The 22,571-nt window shown below is 42.2% G+C and overlaps 2 protein-coding genes across 7 annotated transcripts in view; one reads left to right on the plus strand and one right to left on the minus strand.

Annotated features, from left to right (window-relative positions):
• Positions 1-4,810: 4,810 nt before the first annotated feature.
• On the plus strand, positions 4,811-7,886 carry LOC146563154 (C-C motif chemokine 19-like). The gene is made up of 4 exons (XM_085295547.1): positions 4,811-4,973; positions 5,895-6,018; positions 6,125-6,239; positions 7,461-7,886. Exons 1-4 carry the CDS (start codon positions 4,910-4,912, stop codon positions 7,488-7,490), a joined length of 333 nt encoding a protein of 110 aa, XP_085151673.1. The 5' UTR covers positions 4,811-4,909; the 3' UTR covers positions 7,491-7,886.
• Positions 7,887-14,770: 6,884 nt separating this feature from the next.
• rusc2 (RUN and SH3 domain containing 2) overlaps positions 14,771-22,571 on the minus strand; it is a 41,721-nt gene continuing 33,920 nt past the window's right edge. For all 6 annotated transcript variants that reach the window (XM_085295551.1, XM_085295554.1, XM_085295553.1 and 3 more), the window contains 6 exons: positions 21,578-21,752; positions 20,771-20,876; positions 19,070-19,116; positions 17,914-18,985; positions 17,510-17,680; positions 14,771-17,380 (listed from right to left, as the gene is read on the minus strand). In XM_085295551.1, the coding sequence (XP_085151677.1) occupies positions 17,173-17,380; positions 17,510-17,680; positions 17,914-18,985; positions 19,070-19,116; positions 20,771-20,876; positions 21,578-21,752 (1,779 nt within the window). In that variant the 3' untranslated portion in view covers positions 14,771-17,172. The remainder of the gene's footprint in view (positions 17,381-17,509; positions 17,681-17,913; positions 18,986-19,069; positions 19,117-20,770; positions 20,877-21,577; positions 21,753-22,571) is intronic.

A 22,571-nucleotide genomic window follows, 5' to 3' on the forward strand; every position in this document is an offset into this window, starting at 1 on the left:
GGGAGCCAAAGATCAGCAGTTCACGGCATTTCTTTTGAGTTTCCCACAAGATACATGATCTGTATAACTACAGACCACCCAAAAAGGAAACACGCTCCTGGGGGGGGGAAGCACTTACTCTGGTCAGATCTGCTACAGATGTCCTTTCATAGCAAAACTAAACGCTTCAGATTTCTGTTGACTTTCACTCTTGTCTTATCGGTAACTAAAAAACCCAAACAGTCCAATCTGAGACTTTCTCCCAACTTTACCGTAAGTGTGATTTGTAAACTGACTCAGTACTTCAGCATGCTTTAGGATTGGTTATCTTTCAGGTTTGTTTGCATTTCAACTTGGTTTCTTCCATCAGATTTCCATTTTCAGACACAATCTACCTCAGTGTTCATGTTTTGTTATCACTTCCATATCTATGAAAGCCATATCTGGTTTATCAGGAGTTAGAAAATTCCCAGGTTTAACTAAAACCTGGACACAGACTGGTAATCACAGACCGCATATAAAAACATGTTGCAACAAAATGAATTTGTATTACTGTGGGGCCTTTACCTTACAATATAAAGTGAGGTGAGTGTTATTGTGATTTGGCACTACATAAACAAAACTGAACTGAATTGAACTGAAAACCATCTCAATATTTTGTGCACCAACATTTTAAGGATGGCCATCACCATCTTGGTATTTGAAACCAGATTTGACCATATTGGGATGAGAGGGTGGAGTTATTAGCTCAGTTATCAGCTAGCATTTGCAAGCCTGGTTAGTTACAGGATCGATCAACAGGACATGTTCCTGTCATGGACTCTGTTACCAAACAGTAACCAGACGTCTGACATGTGAGTGCAACAGTCAGCTGTTTGTGAGGGCTGACTGCTCTCTGGAGGATGCTGCTAAAAAGCTTCTTTCAGCTTCTCCTTATTTGCAAGGAGCACCGAAGTGGATGGATGTGCATAACTGATGCGCTTCCTGATGCAGCCCTATGAAGGAGTATTAGGGCCACATTAAGAAAAAAACTGTTGATCATTTGGAGATTGAAGGCAAAATTTAAATCATGGAGATTACAGTTGTTGTTGCCACGGCTGCTAAACCCCTTGTGAAAGCGAGTTATTGAAAGCAACTGATCAACCATCTTGTGATAGAACATACATCCTCTGTATTGCACGAGCGTTCAGCCATCGATGACCTCGCATCCGTCCATTACATTTCATTTTGTGCAAATCCCCTCTTGCAGGTTTGTGTTCTTCTGTCTGACCAGATGCAGCTTTCTGCACCATGGTTTCGTGCATCATGACACTGTTTATGTGCTAAAAAAAAGTTCTTCCTTGTTACTAAAACTGATTCTCGATTTCATTACAGCAGCCGTAGCAGTTTTTCTTGAAATGCCAGCTGTAACCTTCACATCTCTAAAATAAAAGAAAGTATTTGGGCCCCATTTATTCTGGACGTCTTGAGAACGCTCCATATGAAAGTGCAAAAGAGTGCGATTTCAGTGACATCTGCAGCACTTTATTTTCAGCCCATGGCTTGGATGTTTTTAATTCACACTGCAAAAAATGACATCAGCGTGGTATTAATCACTGTGAAAAAGTGGGCAAAGGTAAAAGGTGAAAGTTTTCTGAAATGAGTATGGATGACCTCTGGCCTTGTTTAACTCTAATCTTCATGCCTACCTGCATCAATAACCGTGCATAAACTATTCTCGTAAGCATGTCTTCAAAGACACATTGCAAAAGCTAAAACATGTCCTTTCTTGTTCATGCAGGACGCAGATTTATAATGAGAGACTTTTTCCAACACAGTCCTTTCACATGGACTACTTAATGGAATCCTGCCAGAGGCTATAATTCAGGCGTATCAACTGTTTAAAAACGTTCCTGTAAGTGCTTCAGCAGGGAAAGTCCAAACACTGCACTTGCCCAATAAGGCAAACTTCCACCCAGCAGGTTACAAGAAACTGAAACTCACTGGAATGACACGTGAGAATCAGTGTTTACTCCTGTTAATGCATTAAGACGGCGGTGCAAGCAACTTCTTATTTCCTTCAACAAGTTGTTCAAAAGTAAGAGGTCATCAGTCTGTCACAATTGTTCCAAGTTCCTCAATACTATAAGGGGGGAAGAGAAAGCTGCTCTTTACAGACACCACATTCAGCTGCAGCGGTATCTGTTTCACTGGAAGTACAGCTCTTCCATGGAGGTATCATTTACGCAGGAACAGATCAACGAGGAAGTTTACAACAAAGTGTTGTAATAATGGGAATCTTTATTCTTATCGCAGGTCCTGATTTGATTGTTTCTGGTCAGACAAGTCTACAGCTGAAAAGTCAAATAGACCCTGAGGGTACTTCACCTCAGGTTTGAAGAAAGCTGTGTTACAGGAGGCTAAAGCGCTCTCTGCTCAGAGCACTGTTTCTTATCTCAAAGTTGCTTGTTTTCTGTATTCCAGCTAAGCTATGCTGAAGGACATGCATGTTTATTTAAAATAACAAAAACCATCCATGCATCAGTTTCACACATATCAGCTCAGTTTGAGGCTTCCAGTTAATCTAAACTCGTGTTTTTGGACTTTGGGAGGAAGCCAGATTAGCTTCACAGAAATGGGGAGAGCATGCAAACTCCACACAGAGATGCCCCAGATGGGATTTAAACCAAAGCCCTTCTTGCTGTAAGAATACAGAAATGTGCTCAGTGCCAACCTGACACTAAGTTTACTCTATTCCACAGTCACCAGTCAATCCACTGGAGCACCTTTGAGATGGAATTGGAGATTATCATCATGAACGTGCAGCAGACAAATCTGCAGTCACTGTGGGACGCTATGATGTCAAAGTGGAATAAATTCTCTGAATCCTGGAAGCCACGAATAATTAAACTGTCTGGTTAGATTAAACCACACTGAGGAAACCGTTGCTGTGAACTGGCACTAAAACAGATAGAACTGAATTAAAAGTCAGACAACATTTGAAAAAGAGACGTCCCAACAGCCCTCTTTTCATTTCTCTTCTGCTCAACATTGGTCTGCTCCCTTTACTGGGAAGGAACACTTCCATACATAATTCAAAAAATTATTGTTGCACAAAAACCCACAATTTCTCAGAGACAGTTGGGATTTTGGAAACATCATCAGGACATCAGTTTGTGCCACATTAATGTGAGGTGCTATAGCGTAAGTGCGACAGGCTGGTGACCTCTGGGAGGCCAAGAGGATGCACAAGTCTCCCTAACCAGAGGATTGATGTCCCAGTAGTTTTCATGTACAGGCAGTGCACTTTGGGAAACAAATGTGAAAATTTAAATTGAAGGTTACATAAGAAAATGTGCAAAGGATTTGGTTCCAGTCTGTAAACATGTTTTTAAATGCGTGAAGTTGGGCATTTTACAGCGAGGGTCTGTGGAGGTTGACTTCCTTTAGGAGCCAGCGTCCCATGATTACTGCAGCTTTTTGACGTCGGTGTTAGCTTTGTTTTACAGCACAGGAGTTGCCACTTTGGTCCTCTGCACATGTAGTGCTGTTTGTAGATGATGTGACATCAGTTAAATCGATAAGTTGAAATAGATCGTTAGTGAAACAGGCTCTCTACGCTCGTCTACACGAGGCATTTTATAGAGCATATTGCAGCCGTGTCAGTTTATTTTATTTGAAACAACTTTAATCGACTTTAAACTTTAAACACATTTTGACTTTATTCTCAAAATGAACAACAACGGTTCTATTTTTCAAATATAAATGTGGCCCTGGTACTCCTTCAGGCAGAATTATTATTTATTTTTTTAAAGTGCAACAAGCACGACTACATCTCATTCAACCAGATCTGCAAGTACAACCTCTGCCCTGCGATTGCTAGGAAACACCCCACAGACACCTGCTTCATGGTAGAATTGAACTCAGGACCTTCTTGCTGTGAGGCAGCAGTGCTAACCACTGTGCCACTATTCAGTTCTTGGTCCTTGCAGTGTCTGAGCTGCCATATCCATGAATTACTAACCATTTTTAGAACTTAATAGAAGTAAATTAAATGTCCTGCCTTATTTTTAAAGTTGAGCTTTTATTTCACTTGTGTCCACACCCTGTGCTTCATAGGTTTGCTTTAAGCTATGCCTTATCTAGTTGTACGTGAGCCCAAGTCCACTGGATTCAGCACACAGCGATACAAGTCAAATCCTTTAGTTGTTTCTAATATATATGACCGAAGCATTTAACTGTACTATATTTGCTCTTGTTACTTTAATATCTCCATAGAAGCTGTTAAACAATATGGGAAATGTCAGTGGACACTGTGACTGAGAATACAGTCCAATGTGGTCCAGTGGGGCTCCCAAAAGCAGACTACAGCTATTTATTTATTTATTTTTATCAATTTTTAAAGTCAGTGCAAGAGTCACATGTTTGTGTCTGCAGGGTTTCTCTCCTGTCACTCCAGCTGCCCCCCACAGTCCAAACACATGCACTGGTTCGGTAAACTAGTGGGTGTGACTGGCTGTTTGTCTTAGACTTCGACTTCTCCACCTGCGCAGACCTGAGTTGGATAAGTGGAAGAAAATGGACGGATGCTACAAACTCCTGGGGTTTGATCAAATGTGTGCTTAATGTTATGTCTGATTAATTTCATCTTGTTATCGTCAACAGACAGTGCCAAGAAACAGCTGTTAAAGCTAAATAAAAGAGGGGATTTTTCTTTGATTAAGAGGGAAGGGTTTAGGAGAAGTAGAAACAGGAAGAACAAAGTGGGATGATGAAAAGTGAAAGTTTGAACAGGCCGGTTGCATAGTGCACGGTTCCTATATAAGGAGTGCTGCAGCAGCAGTCCCCTCACTTCCTTTGCCACAGTAGTTGTTGAAGGGAAGAACAGGCTCTGCATCAGCGCATCTGTCTCCAGAGAAACCAAAAGGCAACTCTTCCTGCAAGACCAGACATGGCTCCAAGGGGTGATGGCAGACTCTTCCTCTCCATCCTTTTCATCGCTTGTTACTGCACAGGTGAGTTTCTCCCAGGCATCCTCCGGTGCCAAATCTTTTTATTTTCTATTCATGCATTTTCATCTCAGGCAGAAATATGAAATGAATCACTGCAAAAACATGTCTGTAGGCTTAAAGGGATGCAATGTATCTTTAAAAAATAATCACTTGAAATGACAAATAGAGAAAGCAGTAATCCTAAATATACATCTGTGGTTCTGTAGAATTTGAGTTTTACGTTTGCAGAGATTCCTGACAAATGCATCTCCAATTGTTTCTGCTGGATTTACAATTTATGAATCATTAAAGAGCTGAACAAAAGAGGACAGCAAAGTCTCGTGCAGGATGTAGAGATGAGGGTGACATCCAGTAAAAATATAGTAAAATGATGAGCAGAATATTAAGTAAATGTGAAAATTAACTATAAATATGCTGATAAGCATTGTTTATCAGTGCAATGGCAAAGGTGTGGCAGTGGCATTCCCCTCGCCTTGGTGCATTCTTTGTTGTAGGTGAAAGCTAAAGTTCAACTGTGGAAAATCCCTGTCCAGTGACAAAAGCGTGCCATGCCCCTGGGCGTGTTCGTCACTCTGGGGACTGCATCCTAATAACTACTAATAAGTTGCACGCATGTAGTGCTGAACAAACCTTTCCTGGAAATATGTTCTTTAAATATATAAAAGTAGTAATGATGAAAAATGATGCAACTAAAAAGAAAAATCTTAAAAACTATGAATGAAAAGAGGCAAATATACGAACCTGATATGTAACCTGACGCTTAAAAAACTATAACAGCTGTTTTCCTGTAAAACCTCACAGCTCAGCTGGACTGAACCTACGTCACCTTATCCTTCACAAACATGACCTCAGAGACAGAGCATGTGTTCGTGGTTTCGTTTTGGAGCGTCACCTTTTGCTGACACGGTCTTCTTTGTGTTTCAGTGACGCTGGCACAGGTGCCCGTTGACTGCTGCTTGAGTGTGGCAAAAAAACCTATCGGGAAAGGTTTCGTCGCAAACTACCACCATCAGGTCCAGGGACAAGGCTGCGCTATTGATGCCACAATGTAAGTTCTGATGAGGTGCAGTGGATTATGTATGTAAGGAATCAGGATATAGAGCCATGCTGCTATCACAAGCTCATTTTGACCTGAGTGATTTGTGTTCTGGCAGATTTCTGTCCAGAGGTGGCCGGACAATGTGCGCCCCCGTTGATGAAAAGTGGGTGGAAGGTCTGAAACGCCACGTGGATCAGCTGAGGAAATTCTGCAAGAAACAAAACTACACGGTACGTTCACTCTACTCTGCTTCTCAGCAAGATAAACTCTTTAGATGTTTTTAAACGAGATGGTGACCCTACTTAAGCGAAATACACTTGATTTGAAGGAATAGTGCCGCTTTTTAGGAATGTAAGCTGCAGTTTTAAGAAGACTGCTTATGTGCGCTGAACAGGTACTCCCAGAAAATCATCACATCAGTCCCACTGTGTGAAACTTATCTTCAGGCAAAGTTAAAACCAAGCAGTGAATTTAAAAGTCCAAAGGTCCAAATTTTAAATCAAATCAAAGTCTTTTTAATATTAAAACACCAGAACTTACACCCACCACCTCCTAACATGGACTTTCTACATCAGTAAGATGTTAGTTTAATCTCCTGCTTCATCTCCAATTCGTCTCCTTTTGCTTTCTTGGGTTAATGTTTTGTCTGTGACGAGCTTCTGGATATTTTTGGGGGGATGGTGCCTGAAACATCTGGATTTCAATTGTTTTTACATCACTGAACAGAGGTCACTTTAGGCCTGAAGGTTTAGACACTGAGGTTAGAAGTCAGGCCAAGATGAGTGTTATGGATAAAAAATAACCCTTAAACAGATGTTTATTATTTAAAATTGACACCAGTGCACATTTCACATGCACTTATTCTTATTTTACAATATAACATTTACTAAGCAATACAATAAATAAATAATAAATAATAACATGTCTTCAAATAAAAACACCAGAAAAAGCTGCAACGTATTAAATAGTGAGATTTAGAAATGTTAGATCATATATATTTGGACTTTATGCTGTCGTGGCATCATCAGTTAAACTCCTCACAGACTTTAACCAAAGCAGCCACATGTTTCAAGCCTCATTTAATTTCAAGTGTTTTGAGGCCAATGAACTGTTAAACCGCTAATCCTGATACTGGTCATGTGGTGGTGCTCACCTCTCACCTTCAGCTGTTTGCTAGGTGCACATTGTTACCCTCTGTGTTGCTTTTGTGATAGTTGGTTATTTTTAGAACACTCTCTTTTATTCTTCGCTAGTGACCCGTACGTTTTTATCTTAGAAAGCACAAGTCGAGACACAAGCTGCAATCACTTAATCGCTGTTCTTGCACTCGACTGGATTACACAAGAGTCCCCTGTTACTGTGTCATTAGGCACCATGCTTGACAAAACAGGAAGTTAAAGCCGTGGTGAAAATAATGACCTTGGGGTTTCTGAACATTTGTATTCCTACAGGGCAAACGCTGCACTGGAGTGAAACCCTAGTGAATCAAACGTTGACCCTTCAGCCAGAGCAGTGGTTCCAAGTCAGCGAGGAGAAAGATGGGATCGACCACAACATGAATAAATTAAGAATTTAAGCTTAATATGAAAATGATCAGCTATTTTTCTGCCTACTAAAACAATATCTTGCCTTTTTTATGTAACTATCAATTTTATGAAAGACAAAATATTTTGAAGGACGTTATGTTTTGTATTCTGTGTGTTTTGTTTTAGAAGTAAAGGGTCTGTGATATCGGTACATGAAAAAACTGAAAATGTGATTGTTTGCTTAGTGTCTGGTTCGCTAAGCAACTTAAAACTCAGGAACAAGCAGTTTGTTGGTCATATGGATTTATGTGAGTGTTGATATTATCAAAATAAAGCTTCCCCCCCAAAAAATCCAAATCGTGCCTGTGTTCTTTGTCGATGATGCTCTACTCTCTGTTAAGACTGAAAATGAGTAAATGACCTTCACTACAATGCTATAATTCATCTTAATGTAGGTATATATTCAGACCCTGGCTTATTTAGCTTTACAATAGGGGCTGAACCCATGTTCATAGATGTGTTCATAGACATCTGTGTGGAAAATATTTGCCCCTTCTTTATTTCTTTGCATATTTGTCATATTAACATGTTTCAGATCATCAAAGAAATGCTATTTTTGCACTAAAGTGTTTGGATGACTGAGAATGACTCTTTCACATCTCTGTGGAGAACTTTTGGCCGATATTATTGAGAAATTTCCACACTGGAGAGTTTTCTAGCATGGCCAGCCTACTGACAGTCACACCAAACCATCTGAATATGATCTCATTGTTGAATCATGAACACTGACCTTAACTTTGACAAGTGGGATCTGCAGTCCTCACTCTGCCTTCTGGATGAGTTGTTGATGCACTCCTGTGGATGGTGGCTCTCAGCACCTTAGAAATGGCTTTGTAACCTTTCCGGACTCATAAATGTGACTTTATTTCTCAGCTCTTCCTTTAGATTGTGATGTGATGCTTTTTGAGATCTTTAAGCCTGCTTCAGTTTCTCAGGCTCTACTCCAGCGATTTCTTGGTTCAGCAGGTCTGGCAGTAATCAGGCCGGGGTGTGGCTGGTGAAATTAAACTGGGTCACAGTTAATTCCTGATCTGGGGCAATTATTTTTCCCACACGGGGTCAGCTAAGTTTGGATAGATTTTCCTTTGATAAATTAAATAATGTTTTTAAAATATGCATTTTGTATTTACTCTGGTTAGCTGAATATCAAAGTTAGTTTTGATATTTTTTTACAGGACTGTAATTAGTGCTTTGAACATCTTCACAGTTTCTTTAGATGACTCATATAATGAATCATAACTGCTTTGAAAATATGATAAAAGTGCTTAAAAGCGCTTGGTTGGTTTAACCAGCCATCATTTAGCTGTGGGAAGGTTGGAACCCATCCCTGTTCTCATAAGGTGGTAGGTGTGGCACATCCTGGACAACGATGCACTCTCACATTCACACCTATGGTCAGTTTAGAGTTTCCAGTAAACCCAGCATGTAGAAGACAGAGTTCTGAGAGCTTAAACTGTTTTGCATGAAAACTGTATGAATATCCACGAATAAATCAAAATGACTGCAGGTCAGAACACACGAAAACACACACACACACACTCGTTTTTATATCTTAGTGAGGACATCTAATTGACATAATGATTTCCATACTTGAACCCTAACCATCGAAAACGAATGCCTAACCCTAACCCTCAGCCTAACCCCAACCATAACCTAACTGTACACCAAAACCACATTTTGAGCCTCAAAAATGGCTTCAAACTCGCTGGGACCAGGATGTTGGTCCCCACAAGTATAGTAACATGCCAACTTTCTGTCCTCACAAAGATGTCTAAACATGTGTACACACACACACACACACACACACACACACACACACACACACACACCATAGTTTGATGACCAGTCTTTACTCACCCCTTGCCTTTTGATTCCAGTTCTAGGTATGGTGCACTTTGCACTTCACAGTACCAGTGCGTTACTGCGGAGCCCTCTGTTTGACCCCTCTCCTGCAGCTGGGCCACAACCACAGCCTGCCACCACAGGTCCCAGGCTAAAGTGGCCTATTTCAGATATGAAAGTTACTCGTTGGTCTCTCTGGGTATTTGGATCCTGCATAACTGTGTATGTGCAGGTTTGTCTTTCCAAAACACTGATGGTGTCACACAGGCCTGAAACCCTGGTTAAGAGGCAGATAGCATTCCAAGTGTTGAAATGCTAAACTGATAATTACATGGTTATATGTCAGTTTAGGATTTGGTTTAGTGAATGTGGTGAACATCAAACGTTGGCATAGACAGCTCTGTGGACTGCTGTGTTCTGTGCAAAACCTCAGACTCTTGTTTAAAGACATTATGGCTCCATTACCAGGAATCTTCATTGAACCCAATAACTGGCTAATTCCAAGAGACCTTCACATTTTCAACCACTGCATCACCACAATGATCAGAGAACTTTCATATAATCTTTGATTTACTCACAGTTTCAGTGGCTACATGAGTTGGTTTTTTTTTGTTTGTTTTTTAAGGCCACTTTCCTAAGATGTCAGGATTTACAGGAACTACTTTGGCCTCACTGTTTTCACAGTTACGCAGACGTCCGAAACTCCAGCAACTCAATTTTATTTGTGTAAAAGCAAAGAAAACAAAGCTGCAAACGTCCATTTTGCAGCTGCTTATTCAGCTGAGTCAGCTTTTGTTGTGAGCTTGCACAACTTCCCTTTCACAGTAACATAAAACCCCCACAAAGTGAGACCATGAGGCATTATTTGGGTTTTATGTAATAGACGGTCTGTGAGGTAACTTTAGAAAACGAGAATTTACACGCTGGTAAATTTGGAGTGAAATTTCAAGGAAGTGTCAGTGAGACGTTTAATAATTTACTTATCTGGATAAAGTTTAATCTGGTGTGTGAGAAGGCCTTTGTTATCCTCCACCACACATTCAGGAAATATAGAGCATTAGATTTCACACTAGGCTGTCCTCTACGGATTGATTATGATGATGTGGGAACAACACCAACACGAGGATATCAGATCATCCGTCATCTACAGTCAATGCGCCAACATTTCTCTTACAACTCCTTCATTTATTTCCCAACAGATCCTTGTGCCATGACTGTCATTATAGTGCAAAGACACTCCCAAGAAGGAAAATCCCTCTCTTCTTTCATTACATTAGGTATAGGCGTGTAGCCACATATATCACAATGGCTCAGGCTGCTCTGAGTTAGGACATACCTATATGCAAAAGAATAAATAAATGGAGAAGAAGAAATGGAAGCGCGGTCATTTTTCTGAGGAAAAGGCATCTTTTCAGGGGAATCTAATCTACGTCTTTGCGGTTAAACCATTAAAGAGGAACTGTGACACAAATAAGAGGCACTCACCGTGTGTCAGCACACAGCAGTCAGTGTGTCTGCAAGAGTGGCTCACAGAAATATTAATAGCACAAAGAAGTGATTCTTGCAAAATACACAAATTGGCAATATCTGATCACAAATGTGAGTAATGTGTCCAGGGCAAGCTGCCTGACCGTGAGCTGATTTCAGTTGATTTGCAGTTTCAGCTGAGCCGTTATTAGCCTGAAAAACTTGCACCAATATTAACAAAAACATTTCCAGGAAAAAAAAGCTGTGCATTTAAATGTAAGCAGACACGACACGTTGTGCACTGATGCATGTACTTCTAACTTTGCATTTGAGCGCTGGAAATGTGTTTAACTTCTGTCTTTGTGAGTTATTTCAGGTTTTGAGACCGGACCCTTGACTGGAACTTTTCAGTATTGTGATAAGAAATACAGTTAGGTCCATAAGTATTTGGACAGAGACAGAGATGCTGGGTTTCCTGCTTTTTATTGTGATACCACAACTTTACTGCAGCAGCTTCCAGTTGCTGTTTGTTGTGGGCCTTTCTGTCTGAAGTTTAGTGTTTAACAAGTAAAATGCATGCTCATGATCAGGTGACTTGTCCATTTAAGAATATTCCACTTCTTCGCTTTGATAAACTCCTGTATGTTTGGATGGTCATTGTCCATCTGGATTAGAAAAACCACCCAATCAATTTGACTGCATTTAGCTGGATTTGCGCAGAGAGTAAGCCTCTGAACACCTCAGAGTTCATTCAGCTGCTTTTGTCCTGTGTCACATCATCAATGTGGATTGCTTTGGATCATGAGCTGTTCCACGCATCACTCTGGTAGAAGTAAATCTCTTTAACATCTGTCCAAAGAATGTTTTTCCACAACTTTGCTGGCTTTTTTAGCTCTTTTTTTCAGCAAAGTCCAGTCTAGCATTGCTATTCTTGAAGCTTATGAGTGGCTTAACCTTGCAGTGAGCCCTCTGTACCCTTTACTTTCATGCCATCTTCTCTTTAGGTGTAGTTGGATATCAGTACGCTGACCTCCTGGAGAGTGTTATTCACTCGGTTGGCTGTTGTAAAGGGTTTGTCTTCACCATGGAAATGATTCTGTGCTCATGCACCACTGTTATTTTCTTGGATGTTCAAGTCTCCTTGCATTGCTGAGTTCACCAGTGCCGTCTTCCTTTCTCAGGATGTACCATTTTACCACTCCCAATATTGTAGCAATTTCTGGGCTGTTTTTAATCTATTTTCACAGCTTGGGACGGCTTGTTTCAACACATGTTGTCAGTTCACAGCAAAATCTGCCAAAGCAAGCACCACACCTCAAATCAACTCCAGGCCTTTTATTTATTTAACTGATAATGACATAGCGAAGGAATCGCCCACACCTGCACATGAAATAGCCTTTGAGTCAATTGTCCAATGACTTCTGTTCCCTTTCAAAAGAGGGTGGTGCACACTAAGGAGCCGATGCTCCTAAACCCTTCATCCAGCCCGAGTGTGGATACCCTCGAATGAAACCTGAGAGTCTACACATTATGTCCATGTCCATTATAGAACTATAATTGGAACATGGTTCAGTAAAAAGGTAAAAGAACTGTAGCTCTTCAGAGGATATTAGAAACGCCTGGTATCAGTTTGGGAGAGTCGTGATCTTACTGCTCTATAACTGCACAGATGTATGACCGAGGATTTGTTTCTAGCTAATTAAAGCATGTGGTCATTCATATCATATACAACATGTGTAGCTTTTGTAGCATTACAGAGTCTGTAAAATGTTGCACATATTAATATAATTTTTACTTTGTCAGGTCAAACATTTGAAAGACAGCAGCACTGATAAACAGAATATTCTCATCAGTGACTGTGGAAAATACCCACCTGTGTGCTGGAGCTGAACTCAGAGCTCAGTGCATATCTGTGACGCTCTTCCACAACAAACTGGGGAAAGATTCATTTTGCAGAGTGACATTTTATATCACCAGGGGTTATATGTTATCGACTATTTAGTGTATGTTGAAGTCTAACATGCTCTGTGCTTTGAAACCAGGTGAATCATCAGATTAAGTTACACATGATGATGCACGGCTTTCACTAGCATATCTGTCAGCACCGCTGGCAAACCTCCCTGATGGCAGACAGATGCTCAGCTCTTAGCTGGTGTTAAATTACCCACCCTGGCTTTGATGAGCTGTTGACTGACATCACTGTAAGCTTTACCTCTTCAACCAAGAGCTGTCCTTAATTGCCCCAATATAAATGTCTCCTAAGTATACAGGTATTTAACCCCCCGCAATCCTAAACACATTAAGTGTTATATACACTGAATTATCAGTGTTGTTGCTGTTTGAGGATATATGACACTACCCTTCAATGAAATCTTAATTTTATGTCAATTTTTTTTTCTCATTTCCTTGTTTCAAATGTTGTTTCTACATTTTATGCAAAATTGTTTTGCAAATTAACACTTCTGAAGTATGTTTTGCTTCAAAGACTTTAGAATAATATTAAATCCACTCATGGATCAGGCTGGTTCAATGAGCTTTAGCAGTACGGTTAGATTAAACAGGTATATTCTTAACTACAACCAAAGTTCAACTTGTGTAGCTTGACATCAGTACAGAAGGGCATGTGTGGAGACACAGCTCCTTAAAGAGAGGACAACTTATAGAAGTAGAAAAATGATTTGATATGTTTGCCTCTCAAATACATCTTCAGTGTGCAGCACATTAGTTCATGCACAGGTGGCTCAGACAAAAAGACAATATCGCCCTCTGGTGGCAACATGTGCTACATGTGGAATGATAATAATATTGAGGGCGTAATGGGAAGGATTTCTTTTTTAAATCTACTTCAGATCTGCAGACAATTAACCTGTGTAACTGGAACACCACTGGAACTGGAAAACTCAACTGGTGTTTAATGAGACAGAATAATAATAATAATAATAATAAAAAAAACAGACTTGTGTTTTATATATAATCATGGAGAAATTCACAGAGCTCTGTGCAGACTCCTAAAAACAAAACAAAAAAACCAAAACATCCACCACACAAGAAAACACTACAGAAGATGATTCAGTCTGTTGTGTGACTTCACGAGTCTCTCGCAGCATTGTGGAGGAATTCATCGCTACAGTTCATTCAGGTTTGTGGACATTTGTTTATGCACAGTATTAAATAAGGTTGAGGTCTGAACTGTGATCGGACCCATGCAGCACCTTGATTCTTTTCTTTTTCACCCATTCTGTTGTAGATTTGCTGCTGTGTTTGGGATCATTGAGAATTTATGGACAATTTCATGTCAATAGCACCTTTAGAAATAGATTTACTTGGAAATTTGGTGATGTGTTCAATGCTTATTTTACCTGCTGTAAAATGCCCAAACATCTGCTTTTACACAGGTGCTTAAACTTACTGATTCCTAGTTTATCAAGTAGGCTTGATTAGCAGTACCTGGCTGTTACTTACGTCGTCCTATGGAAGCGGTAAAGCTGTATTTAGTTTGCATGGAGTCCTGTGAAAACTTAACCACTCATAAATCATAAGCAGCTGAACGCGTTGGCATAGCATTAAAGCAGAAAGCACAACTTGCACCCTCAGTAGTAATAATAATACAACTGCCTGACACATCTCTGGTTGCAGCCACTTAGTTTTATGCTTTTCCAGTAAAATTTAAGATGGGAACACTTACTCAGCATGCCCATCACTGGGGCAGCGCAGAGCCTCACTGATAAATGAAGCAGGTATTTAATAAGCACGCAGTGAACCGAGTCGTAAGCTGGATGCTGCCCATAAATCCAGAGTGTTCTCGGGTAGAAAAATCCCTTCAAAGGTGACGTGTGAGGGGGAAAAAGACACTGGAGCCACACGAGTTTGTGATCACATGAGCACTTTGTTATTTAACATCCATAGTAGTTTGATAATGTCATACGTACACATCATATAGTCTGGACACAGAGAGAAGAGCAGTGTCACTGATGCTGAAGGTATTTACAGGCAGCCGGGAGAGAGAATGCAGGGAGAAAACAGACGAGAGAAACAAAGATCACTCCTTTCTTTCCTTCTCTCTTATGTCACTCCTACAAGTATTTTAATGCACAACATCCCAGATATCTAAATGCTTAATTCTAAAAAGAAGTCTCTCTTTGCCTCTGGCCCCCTGGGCCTCCCTGGCCCGTCTCTGTTTTAATTACTGTGTGTTTATTTCTGTCGGTCCCCGGTGAGCTCTGAGCAGGATGGCAACGAACAGCAAACCTTCCTCCAACGTGACGGGCAACTTACAGTCAGCAGGCTGGTTAGCAGTGAGACTAAAGCTTATGCTCGCTTTCTGTAGTCAACTTAAAATGCACTGAGAAACCTTTAATAACATTTGTACGTACAGCTCTACAGCAGAAATTAATTCAGGAGGGTTTTAAATATATTTACATTTGGATGAAATGTTAATCATCTCGCTGAAATTAGATGTTAAAAGTCTTACATAAAAATAAAAACTATACAGCAACGGAAAACTGAAATGGTGAAATTATATCCTATGTGAGATTTTCAAAAAATACACAAGCATTCATTTATTTAATATATGTACATTAATTTGACCTGTTTATAATTTTCCAGACTGGCCTTCTGTATACGTTTAAAGTATACAGTCGGAATTTTAGTTCTCCATCAACTCATTTTGAGCCTAAGGCCACATTTTGCTCCTGAACAGGACCCCCCCAGAGCCTCCATCACAAACAATGTGTCGGGGTTTCCCTTTAAACATCAAAAATATCACCACAGATCCTTTTCTTTCACGTGAACGTGTGCAGACATAAATCTGGAGGACGCGTCGCATTAGACGCATCAGAGCATGTACAAAATACACCATCAGGACAAATAGCTGGACAGGTGCCCCCCCCACCTGCACTCTTTAATGCACAAGTGTAGAACTCCAGGCCTCGAGGGCCTGCAGGTCTTAGATGTGTCCTTGATCCAACACAGCTGATTTAAATGGCTCCAGAGGCCTGGTAATGAACTCGACTTGACCCAGGGTGAGATCTAAACCCTGCAGGACACCGGCCCTCGAGGCCTGGAGTTCGACACTTGTGCTTTAAGGCATGAATGAGATCTTTGCACTTTGAACCGGAATAAACTTCCATGCTGGAGTAAATCCCATCATCCCCTTTTCCAAAGACACCTGCACAGCTATGCTTTGCTTTCATTTGACATCCATGTTTTCTGTAAGCATCCATTTAGGTGCTTCCCTCAACTTATTAAATAAATAGAATTTATCAGACGTTTAAGTCACTAATGCATTTACAGTATGTACCAATAAATCGGGCCGTGTTACCACCAGCTCAGTCCTGCCATCCTCACAGGTTGTCAAGTCTTCTTAGATGTGAGAGTGAGGAGAGGGGGAAATAGGACGGTAAGGAAAAGCAAAAGATTTCGAGAGATTTCATGCAAGTCGTCGGTGTCAACCATGGTTTTATCCCAGCTGTGAGGAAAGGAGGATTACTTTGACTGTCTATCCATCCAACAGTCACGCTTAAACGAAGGCAGATCAAACAAAACGGAGGATAAAAAGAAAAAGCTGATTCTCCTTCTGCTCTCTTTTCACTTTGAATGTCTGAACAGCTGCTGTCACGAGCTCGTGTGCAGATCTCCACCGTCTCATTAGAATAATAAAAATATGCTGAATCACAGAACATTTATCCAAAAGCTCTTACATTCATATCAATCTTACCAAAAAGCAAAGACTCACTCGTTTCTACACGAATGCAAAGATCATATTAGCACTAAGTTTACAAGAGGACGTCAAACTAACCTGCGCCGGCACCGAGGGCGATCGTTTGAGCGGCGAGTTCAACGTGTGGCACAGCTGTGCAGCACAGTGCAGCCAGGTGTGGAGCACGAGAGATCTGCCTATTTTTTTGAAATTAGAGCTGGATGATAAATAGACTGGACCTGCACATTGCTAAGCTAGAAGGAGAGGCAGAGAAAGAAGCGCTTGAGAGTCTTTGGGTTTGTTTGTGATCTTTGTGGGGTGCTTTTTTGTTTTTTGGATGTATGCATGCATACGTGTCTGGGTGTACCCTTGAAGCAGATGTCTGTTTGTGGTTGAGCCTGCATGCTTGCCCTCGCAGTCATGTCTGCATCCTCTCCAGCTTTACTACAATGATTTGTCTTTTTTTCCCTTTAAATTACAGATGAAAACGGGTTTTTGTGTGAGGTCCGTGTGCGGGAGGGATACCCTCCATGTCTGTTTGGCTTCACCTTTCGGACAGTTTTCTCTTGCTCAGCATTGCCCGAAACCAGGGGCATCCTGGCTGTCCTCCATGCTGTTGAGGGTGACGTAGACAATTGGAACCAAGCCCCGGGTGGAGCCCAGGGAACAGAGCAGCCAATCGGGGTCAGCCTTGCTCAGAACGCGCAGGATGTCGCCCTTGTTGAAGCTCAGCTGTCCGGGCTCGGTGGCGATGTGGTGGCACAGTGCTCGTACTTCGCTGAGAAATCAACACGGAGGCAGAAGGTGAGGATGAGTGATCGAAAAGTATTCGGAAACATTTTTTGAGGGAGGAATGCTTGGCATCACTTCCAAGTAACACTACGATAACACTGCAGGCGGTTCCTACCAGCTGGACTGTAGTTTGGCCTCAGCTGGGTACGTCGACGCTGGTGGAGCTGTACTTTGGGTGCGAGTTGGTGTGGCAGGAAGCTCCGCCTTTTTTCCGGGGCCTGCTCCAATGGTCAAAGCTACAAGGTCGAGAACAGACCGATCCAAGCCGAGCCAGCCAGATGGAGGTCTAAGAAACACAAACACAACGTGAAAACAAAAGGCCGATGTTAGTCCAGGTCAGTCTTTCGTCATTTGCGGCACGACATCAACGGCATCCAGTGAAGCAAAAATATATATAAACCCACTAAATTTGTAAAGAACTGGAAAATGTTCCTCAGGAAGAAGGTGATCGTTCTGTTCGTTTCAGATTAAGATATACAAATGATATTTTGGTGGTTTCAGTCATGAACATTTTCTCACCTGGTCTTTTGGGTTTTTGGCTTCTGTTCACCTCCTTCTGCTTTCGAGGGAGAACCGACACTAGAGCCAAAGAGCCTGCTCCAGCGCAGACTCTGTCCCTGTGAGGGGCTCTCATCCTGGGCTCCGCCGTGGCTCCCAGTCACCGTGACCTCCAGAGGGTTGGTGTGATTCTCCTGGTTGAGGACAGACTCTGGGGGGCTGCCCATCCACGAAGGCCGCCCCCTGGATCCAGATGAGTCCCCGCTCAAGCTACTGCTGCTGCTCTTCCTGCCCTCACCTTCCTGAGAGGCCTCCGCTCCCTCCACCACTCCCTCTCTTGTGGGTGGGATTTGGCCCTGTCGTCTCTCCGATGACTTCTTCCTCTTCTCGGTCTTAACAAACTTTGTCCCCTCTGTGGATTGGTCGATGTAGACCTGGGAGGACTGCATGAGCTGGTACCACCAGCCGGCCTGCCTGTCTTGCCGCTGACGCCCTTCATCTGCAGGAAATCTGTCTTTTTCCTTCCTCTTGTCCTTCTTCTTTTTATCTTCATATTCTCCATGGCTCTCCTGTCCTACACCTTTCACCCTCTGCCCTTGGACCCCCCTCTCCTTCCATAAATGTGCAAACCCTACTTCCTTCACTGTCCCTCTGCAATCAGGCCCAGCTGTCATGCTCTGAGCTGTAACGCTCTCTTTCCTCAGCATCGATTTCCCCGCTGCTGCCTCTCTTCTCGATCCAACTCCCTCCATCCTTGGCCATGTTCCCTCTCGCCTGAGCCCCGCCTTCTCTTTCTTCACCTCTGCGCTTGAGTCTTTGACCATTTCACTGACAGTGTTGCTCCACCCCCTCATGAGCTGGAAGGTGGAGCACTTCGACTGGTCGACGCTCTGGCCTGCAGAGCAGAGCTGCTCTTTGCGACGAAGCTGCTCTTGTCCCTTTTGGAGGAGATGTGGTTCAAACAGCAGGTCCAGGTCAAAGGGGAGCAGTGAGAGAGGCTGCAGCAGGAGGAGGAGCTCCTCAAAGAGGGGCTGACACGGCCCCTGTGACAGGGGAAGGAAACCCCAAGGGCTGTAGTATGCGGCAATAATATCTGAATAAAAGATAAGAGAGGTAAGGAGGCGTCACAACAAGATGCACAAGAAGAAATCCGTCGTTTCAGTCACTATGGTCTTACCTTCATGCGTGTAGAGGTGATTGAACCAGAATTCCAAAGATTTCAGACTAAAACAGACAAACAGTCACTTATTTAAAACCTGCAGCAGAGTAAAAGTCTCCTGCAGAAGACATTTAAACAGTCATCACACCCAAAACTGAGTCTTTTAATCAGCTCTGACATGGTTTTAAAGGGGACCCGTCATGCTCTTTGTTATTCTCTGCTACTGATGATAATGGGGTCAGTGTATGGAAGTCATTCTTTAGCTCCCGAGTGATTTAGACGCTCAGTGTCATGGTTCTGGGTCCTTTTGACCAGTGTTTTGAGTTTTCTTGTGTTTTGGTGTCTTTTGTATTAGAATTAGTTTACCGCGTCCCTCTGTGTGTGTCTTTGTTTTTGTGTGTTTGTGTGAGCCCTTGTGTCTTGTTTCCCTCTTCTGTTCCCATGTTCCCCTCCTTGTGTGTCGTTCCACGCTCCCCCCATCTATTTTTCCCAGGCCGTCATGTCTCTCCTCTCGCTCTGTCTCGTCTCCGTTAACTGTTTCTGCGTCCCCCTCGTTATCTCCTCCTGTTATCTACAGAATCCATTTTGTTTCCCTAAGTGTGCTTTCCTCTCAGTTCCCGTGTCATGTTGGGAGTTAGTCTGCGTCTTAGTGTTTCCTGTTTTATTTTGACAGTCTTGGTGTACTTAAGCCTTCTGTTTCTGTCTGTCCAGCGTCGTGATCTGTCTCGTTCCCTGCCGAGTGTTCTGCCTTCCCACCTGTTTAGTTTCATGCGTATTCCCAGTTTAGTTAGTTTTTGTATTTCTGCCTTCTGAGTTTATTCTTGCCTTTGTGAGTCTGCATTTTGGTCCATTTCCGCCTTCACACGGCCAGCTTTGAACTCAACTCTTGCCTTTGTACTTTCATGTCCAACACACAGTTCATATATCCCAGAAGCCCCGCCCACCCACTGTTCAAACCTGTTCAAAGCCTATTAGAGGAAATCTGGGAGGTTGCCCCTGACGATGAAGGCCAGCATTAGGTAAACTGAAGTGTGAAGTATTCAACGTTACTTTACGTACCTCAAGAATAATAATTTAGTGCTGATTAGGCAAATATTAGGCCGTCTTTAAGGAATAACACCAGTTCAAAACACACATGAATACACTTCAGCTTATAAACATGTCCTCAGAGAGCGGGTAATCAAAACTTAGAACAAAAAGGTTACGAGAGACAAATAACAGCTCACAACATGATTACTTTTTTCATTCAAAAAAAATCTGATTACATTTCACTGTAGGTTACACACATAGCCACAAATACACCAAAGCACTGACCAACAGGGGGCACTAATGTGCCAAGATATGCAGGAATGTACCAGAAAGAAATGGAACAAGAAGTCATGAATGCAAACAACGTGGGGTTTAAAATACTCAGATCGAGTTTTCAATAGTTTCTAATCTGTTTGACTTCAAGAATTCACAGATTGTGTTTTTCTTAACTGACTGAGACTTTCATCCATCACCTCTGTTATCGGACATAAACAGTAACGCTTTTAAATGCAATGCACTTCAGCACACCATGATGACCTCGAGAATAAACCTAAAGTAGAAACGTCACTATTTTGCAGTCACTAAGACCCAAAAACACAGAAGCTGTTGTCGTGTCAGAGCGAATCAGAGTGAGCTCGAGGCTCCGAGTGTAAACTGAGAATGAAAACAGCAGTAAATGAAACGACTCACTTGAGCAGGCCGAAGATGAAAGCATTCAGTCTCATGCTGTGGCTCGTGAGCTCCGAGTACTGGCTCACCTTTGAGAGCAGGCTGTGGAGAACACGTGTGGACGGGCCTGAAAGGACACACGTTTCAGAAAACACATGTTAAGCTTAAACAACATCTGCAAAAGAATGACTGTAGCGGTTTGTGAATGCACCCCAAATAGAGAGGAAAGTACAACGAGTAAGCATTTTGGGACCCTGGTTAGAAGGTGAAGTTTGACATGGAGGTAAGGAGCTCATTTCTTTGTGCCCTGCTGCTCTACAGTCACCTGAATCCTGCTCATGTCAGCGCTGCCAAAGGTCAAAGTTTCGTTTTGTTACAAACACAATCTATGCCTCCTATTAGTCATTTTTATTTTTTATCATATTTGTTTTTATTTATCTGCTTTGCAGTTCATATTTTATTTGTTCATGATTTTTAATCTTCTAATGTTTCATTTATCTTTCTAAATGTTTTACTGCTTGTTGTTTCCTTTCTAGTCTTGTGAAGCACTTTGTAGTTTTATTTTGAAAGGTGCCATTCTACTCTATTACTTCACTTCATCCTTCTGCACCATAGTTGTCTGCTCCGACACTGATGGTGAAAATCTTGCAGTTTAGTTCAACATGTCACTGCTTCATCACCTCTTAGAATTAGTCAGGCCTTTGTCAGCGCAGGGTCAGCATTACAGTGAGCGAGTCACTGCGGTGGATCAATACTAATGCCAACTTCCCGCAAAATCAACTTTAATTGTTAAGTATCGGTATGTCCCCTCCACCCCAGCTCTCTCACCCAGCTGTGTGGACGCCTCCACGAGGCTCCAGGGCTGACAGCGGCGCTGTCCAATGATCAGGTCCAGCACGTAGGCCTTCAGACCGTCCTGCAGCACGTCACGTAGAGCCGGACACAGATACTTCAGGATGAGGTGACCCACGTTGGGACTCACCCAGCTGTTCCCGAGCTTTGCCTGGCGGGTTGTAGAGAAGTACAGTCACAGACTCAGAGATACGAGCTTAACGCTACGACAAAACTGACATGTTATAGCGGGAACATAGAGACAGGGAGACTAGACATGAGACGTGGGAACAGGAAAGGTACAGAGAAAACATGGGGACAGAACAGGGACTGTCAAAATAAAACAGGAAGCACATGACAGGTACAGAGACACGGACTTGATACTGAACAGAGGGAACATGGAGTGAGTGACATGAGAAATGACTGACTGGGGAACATAATAAACACAAGGACAGAACTAAACATACACCAAACATGAGGGGCACAGGAACCAAAACCTAAAAACTAGGAATCACAAACTGGACAGCAAGAAACACAGAACAGAAACACTGGGTCACCGACCCCGGACCGTGACACTGTGGTCCACCTCACCAACTGATAAACTCACATGTATTTGCCAGAAATTATATTATAATATTACCACTGTAACAATAAACGATAGATGTTTGTGTCATTGATGCTCTGAGACAAGATTACCCGACCGTGGGTGACAGTCTGACAGAACGCTCTGTCCCCCTGACACTGAATCTAAAGCTACTGAACCAAGCGCTGCTTTAGATGCAGCGTGTGTTTATTCTGTATTTGTCCCATATACAAATACAGAATAAACATACAAATAAATATTACATAACATTTGCTACAAGTACACAAACAGCTTGCTCACTCTCACCAAGCAGTCAGGTGGCGCCATCTGATGGTGAAGCTGGTGTAATTCACCACAAAACACACATTTTGGTTCTTTTGCGCTTCATTGCAGTTGTGATGTGTTTGT

This window comes from Mchenga conophoros, linkage group LG12 (genome assembly GCF_057382185.1).
Source record: "Mchenga conophoros isolate Kocher_MC1m ecotype Shallow Benthic linkage group LG12, M_conophoros_male_GT1.1, whole genome shotgun sequence".
Lineage (NCBI taxonomy): Eukaryota > Metazoa > Chordata > Actinopteri > Cichliformes > Cichlidae > Mchenga > Mchenga conophoros.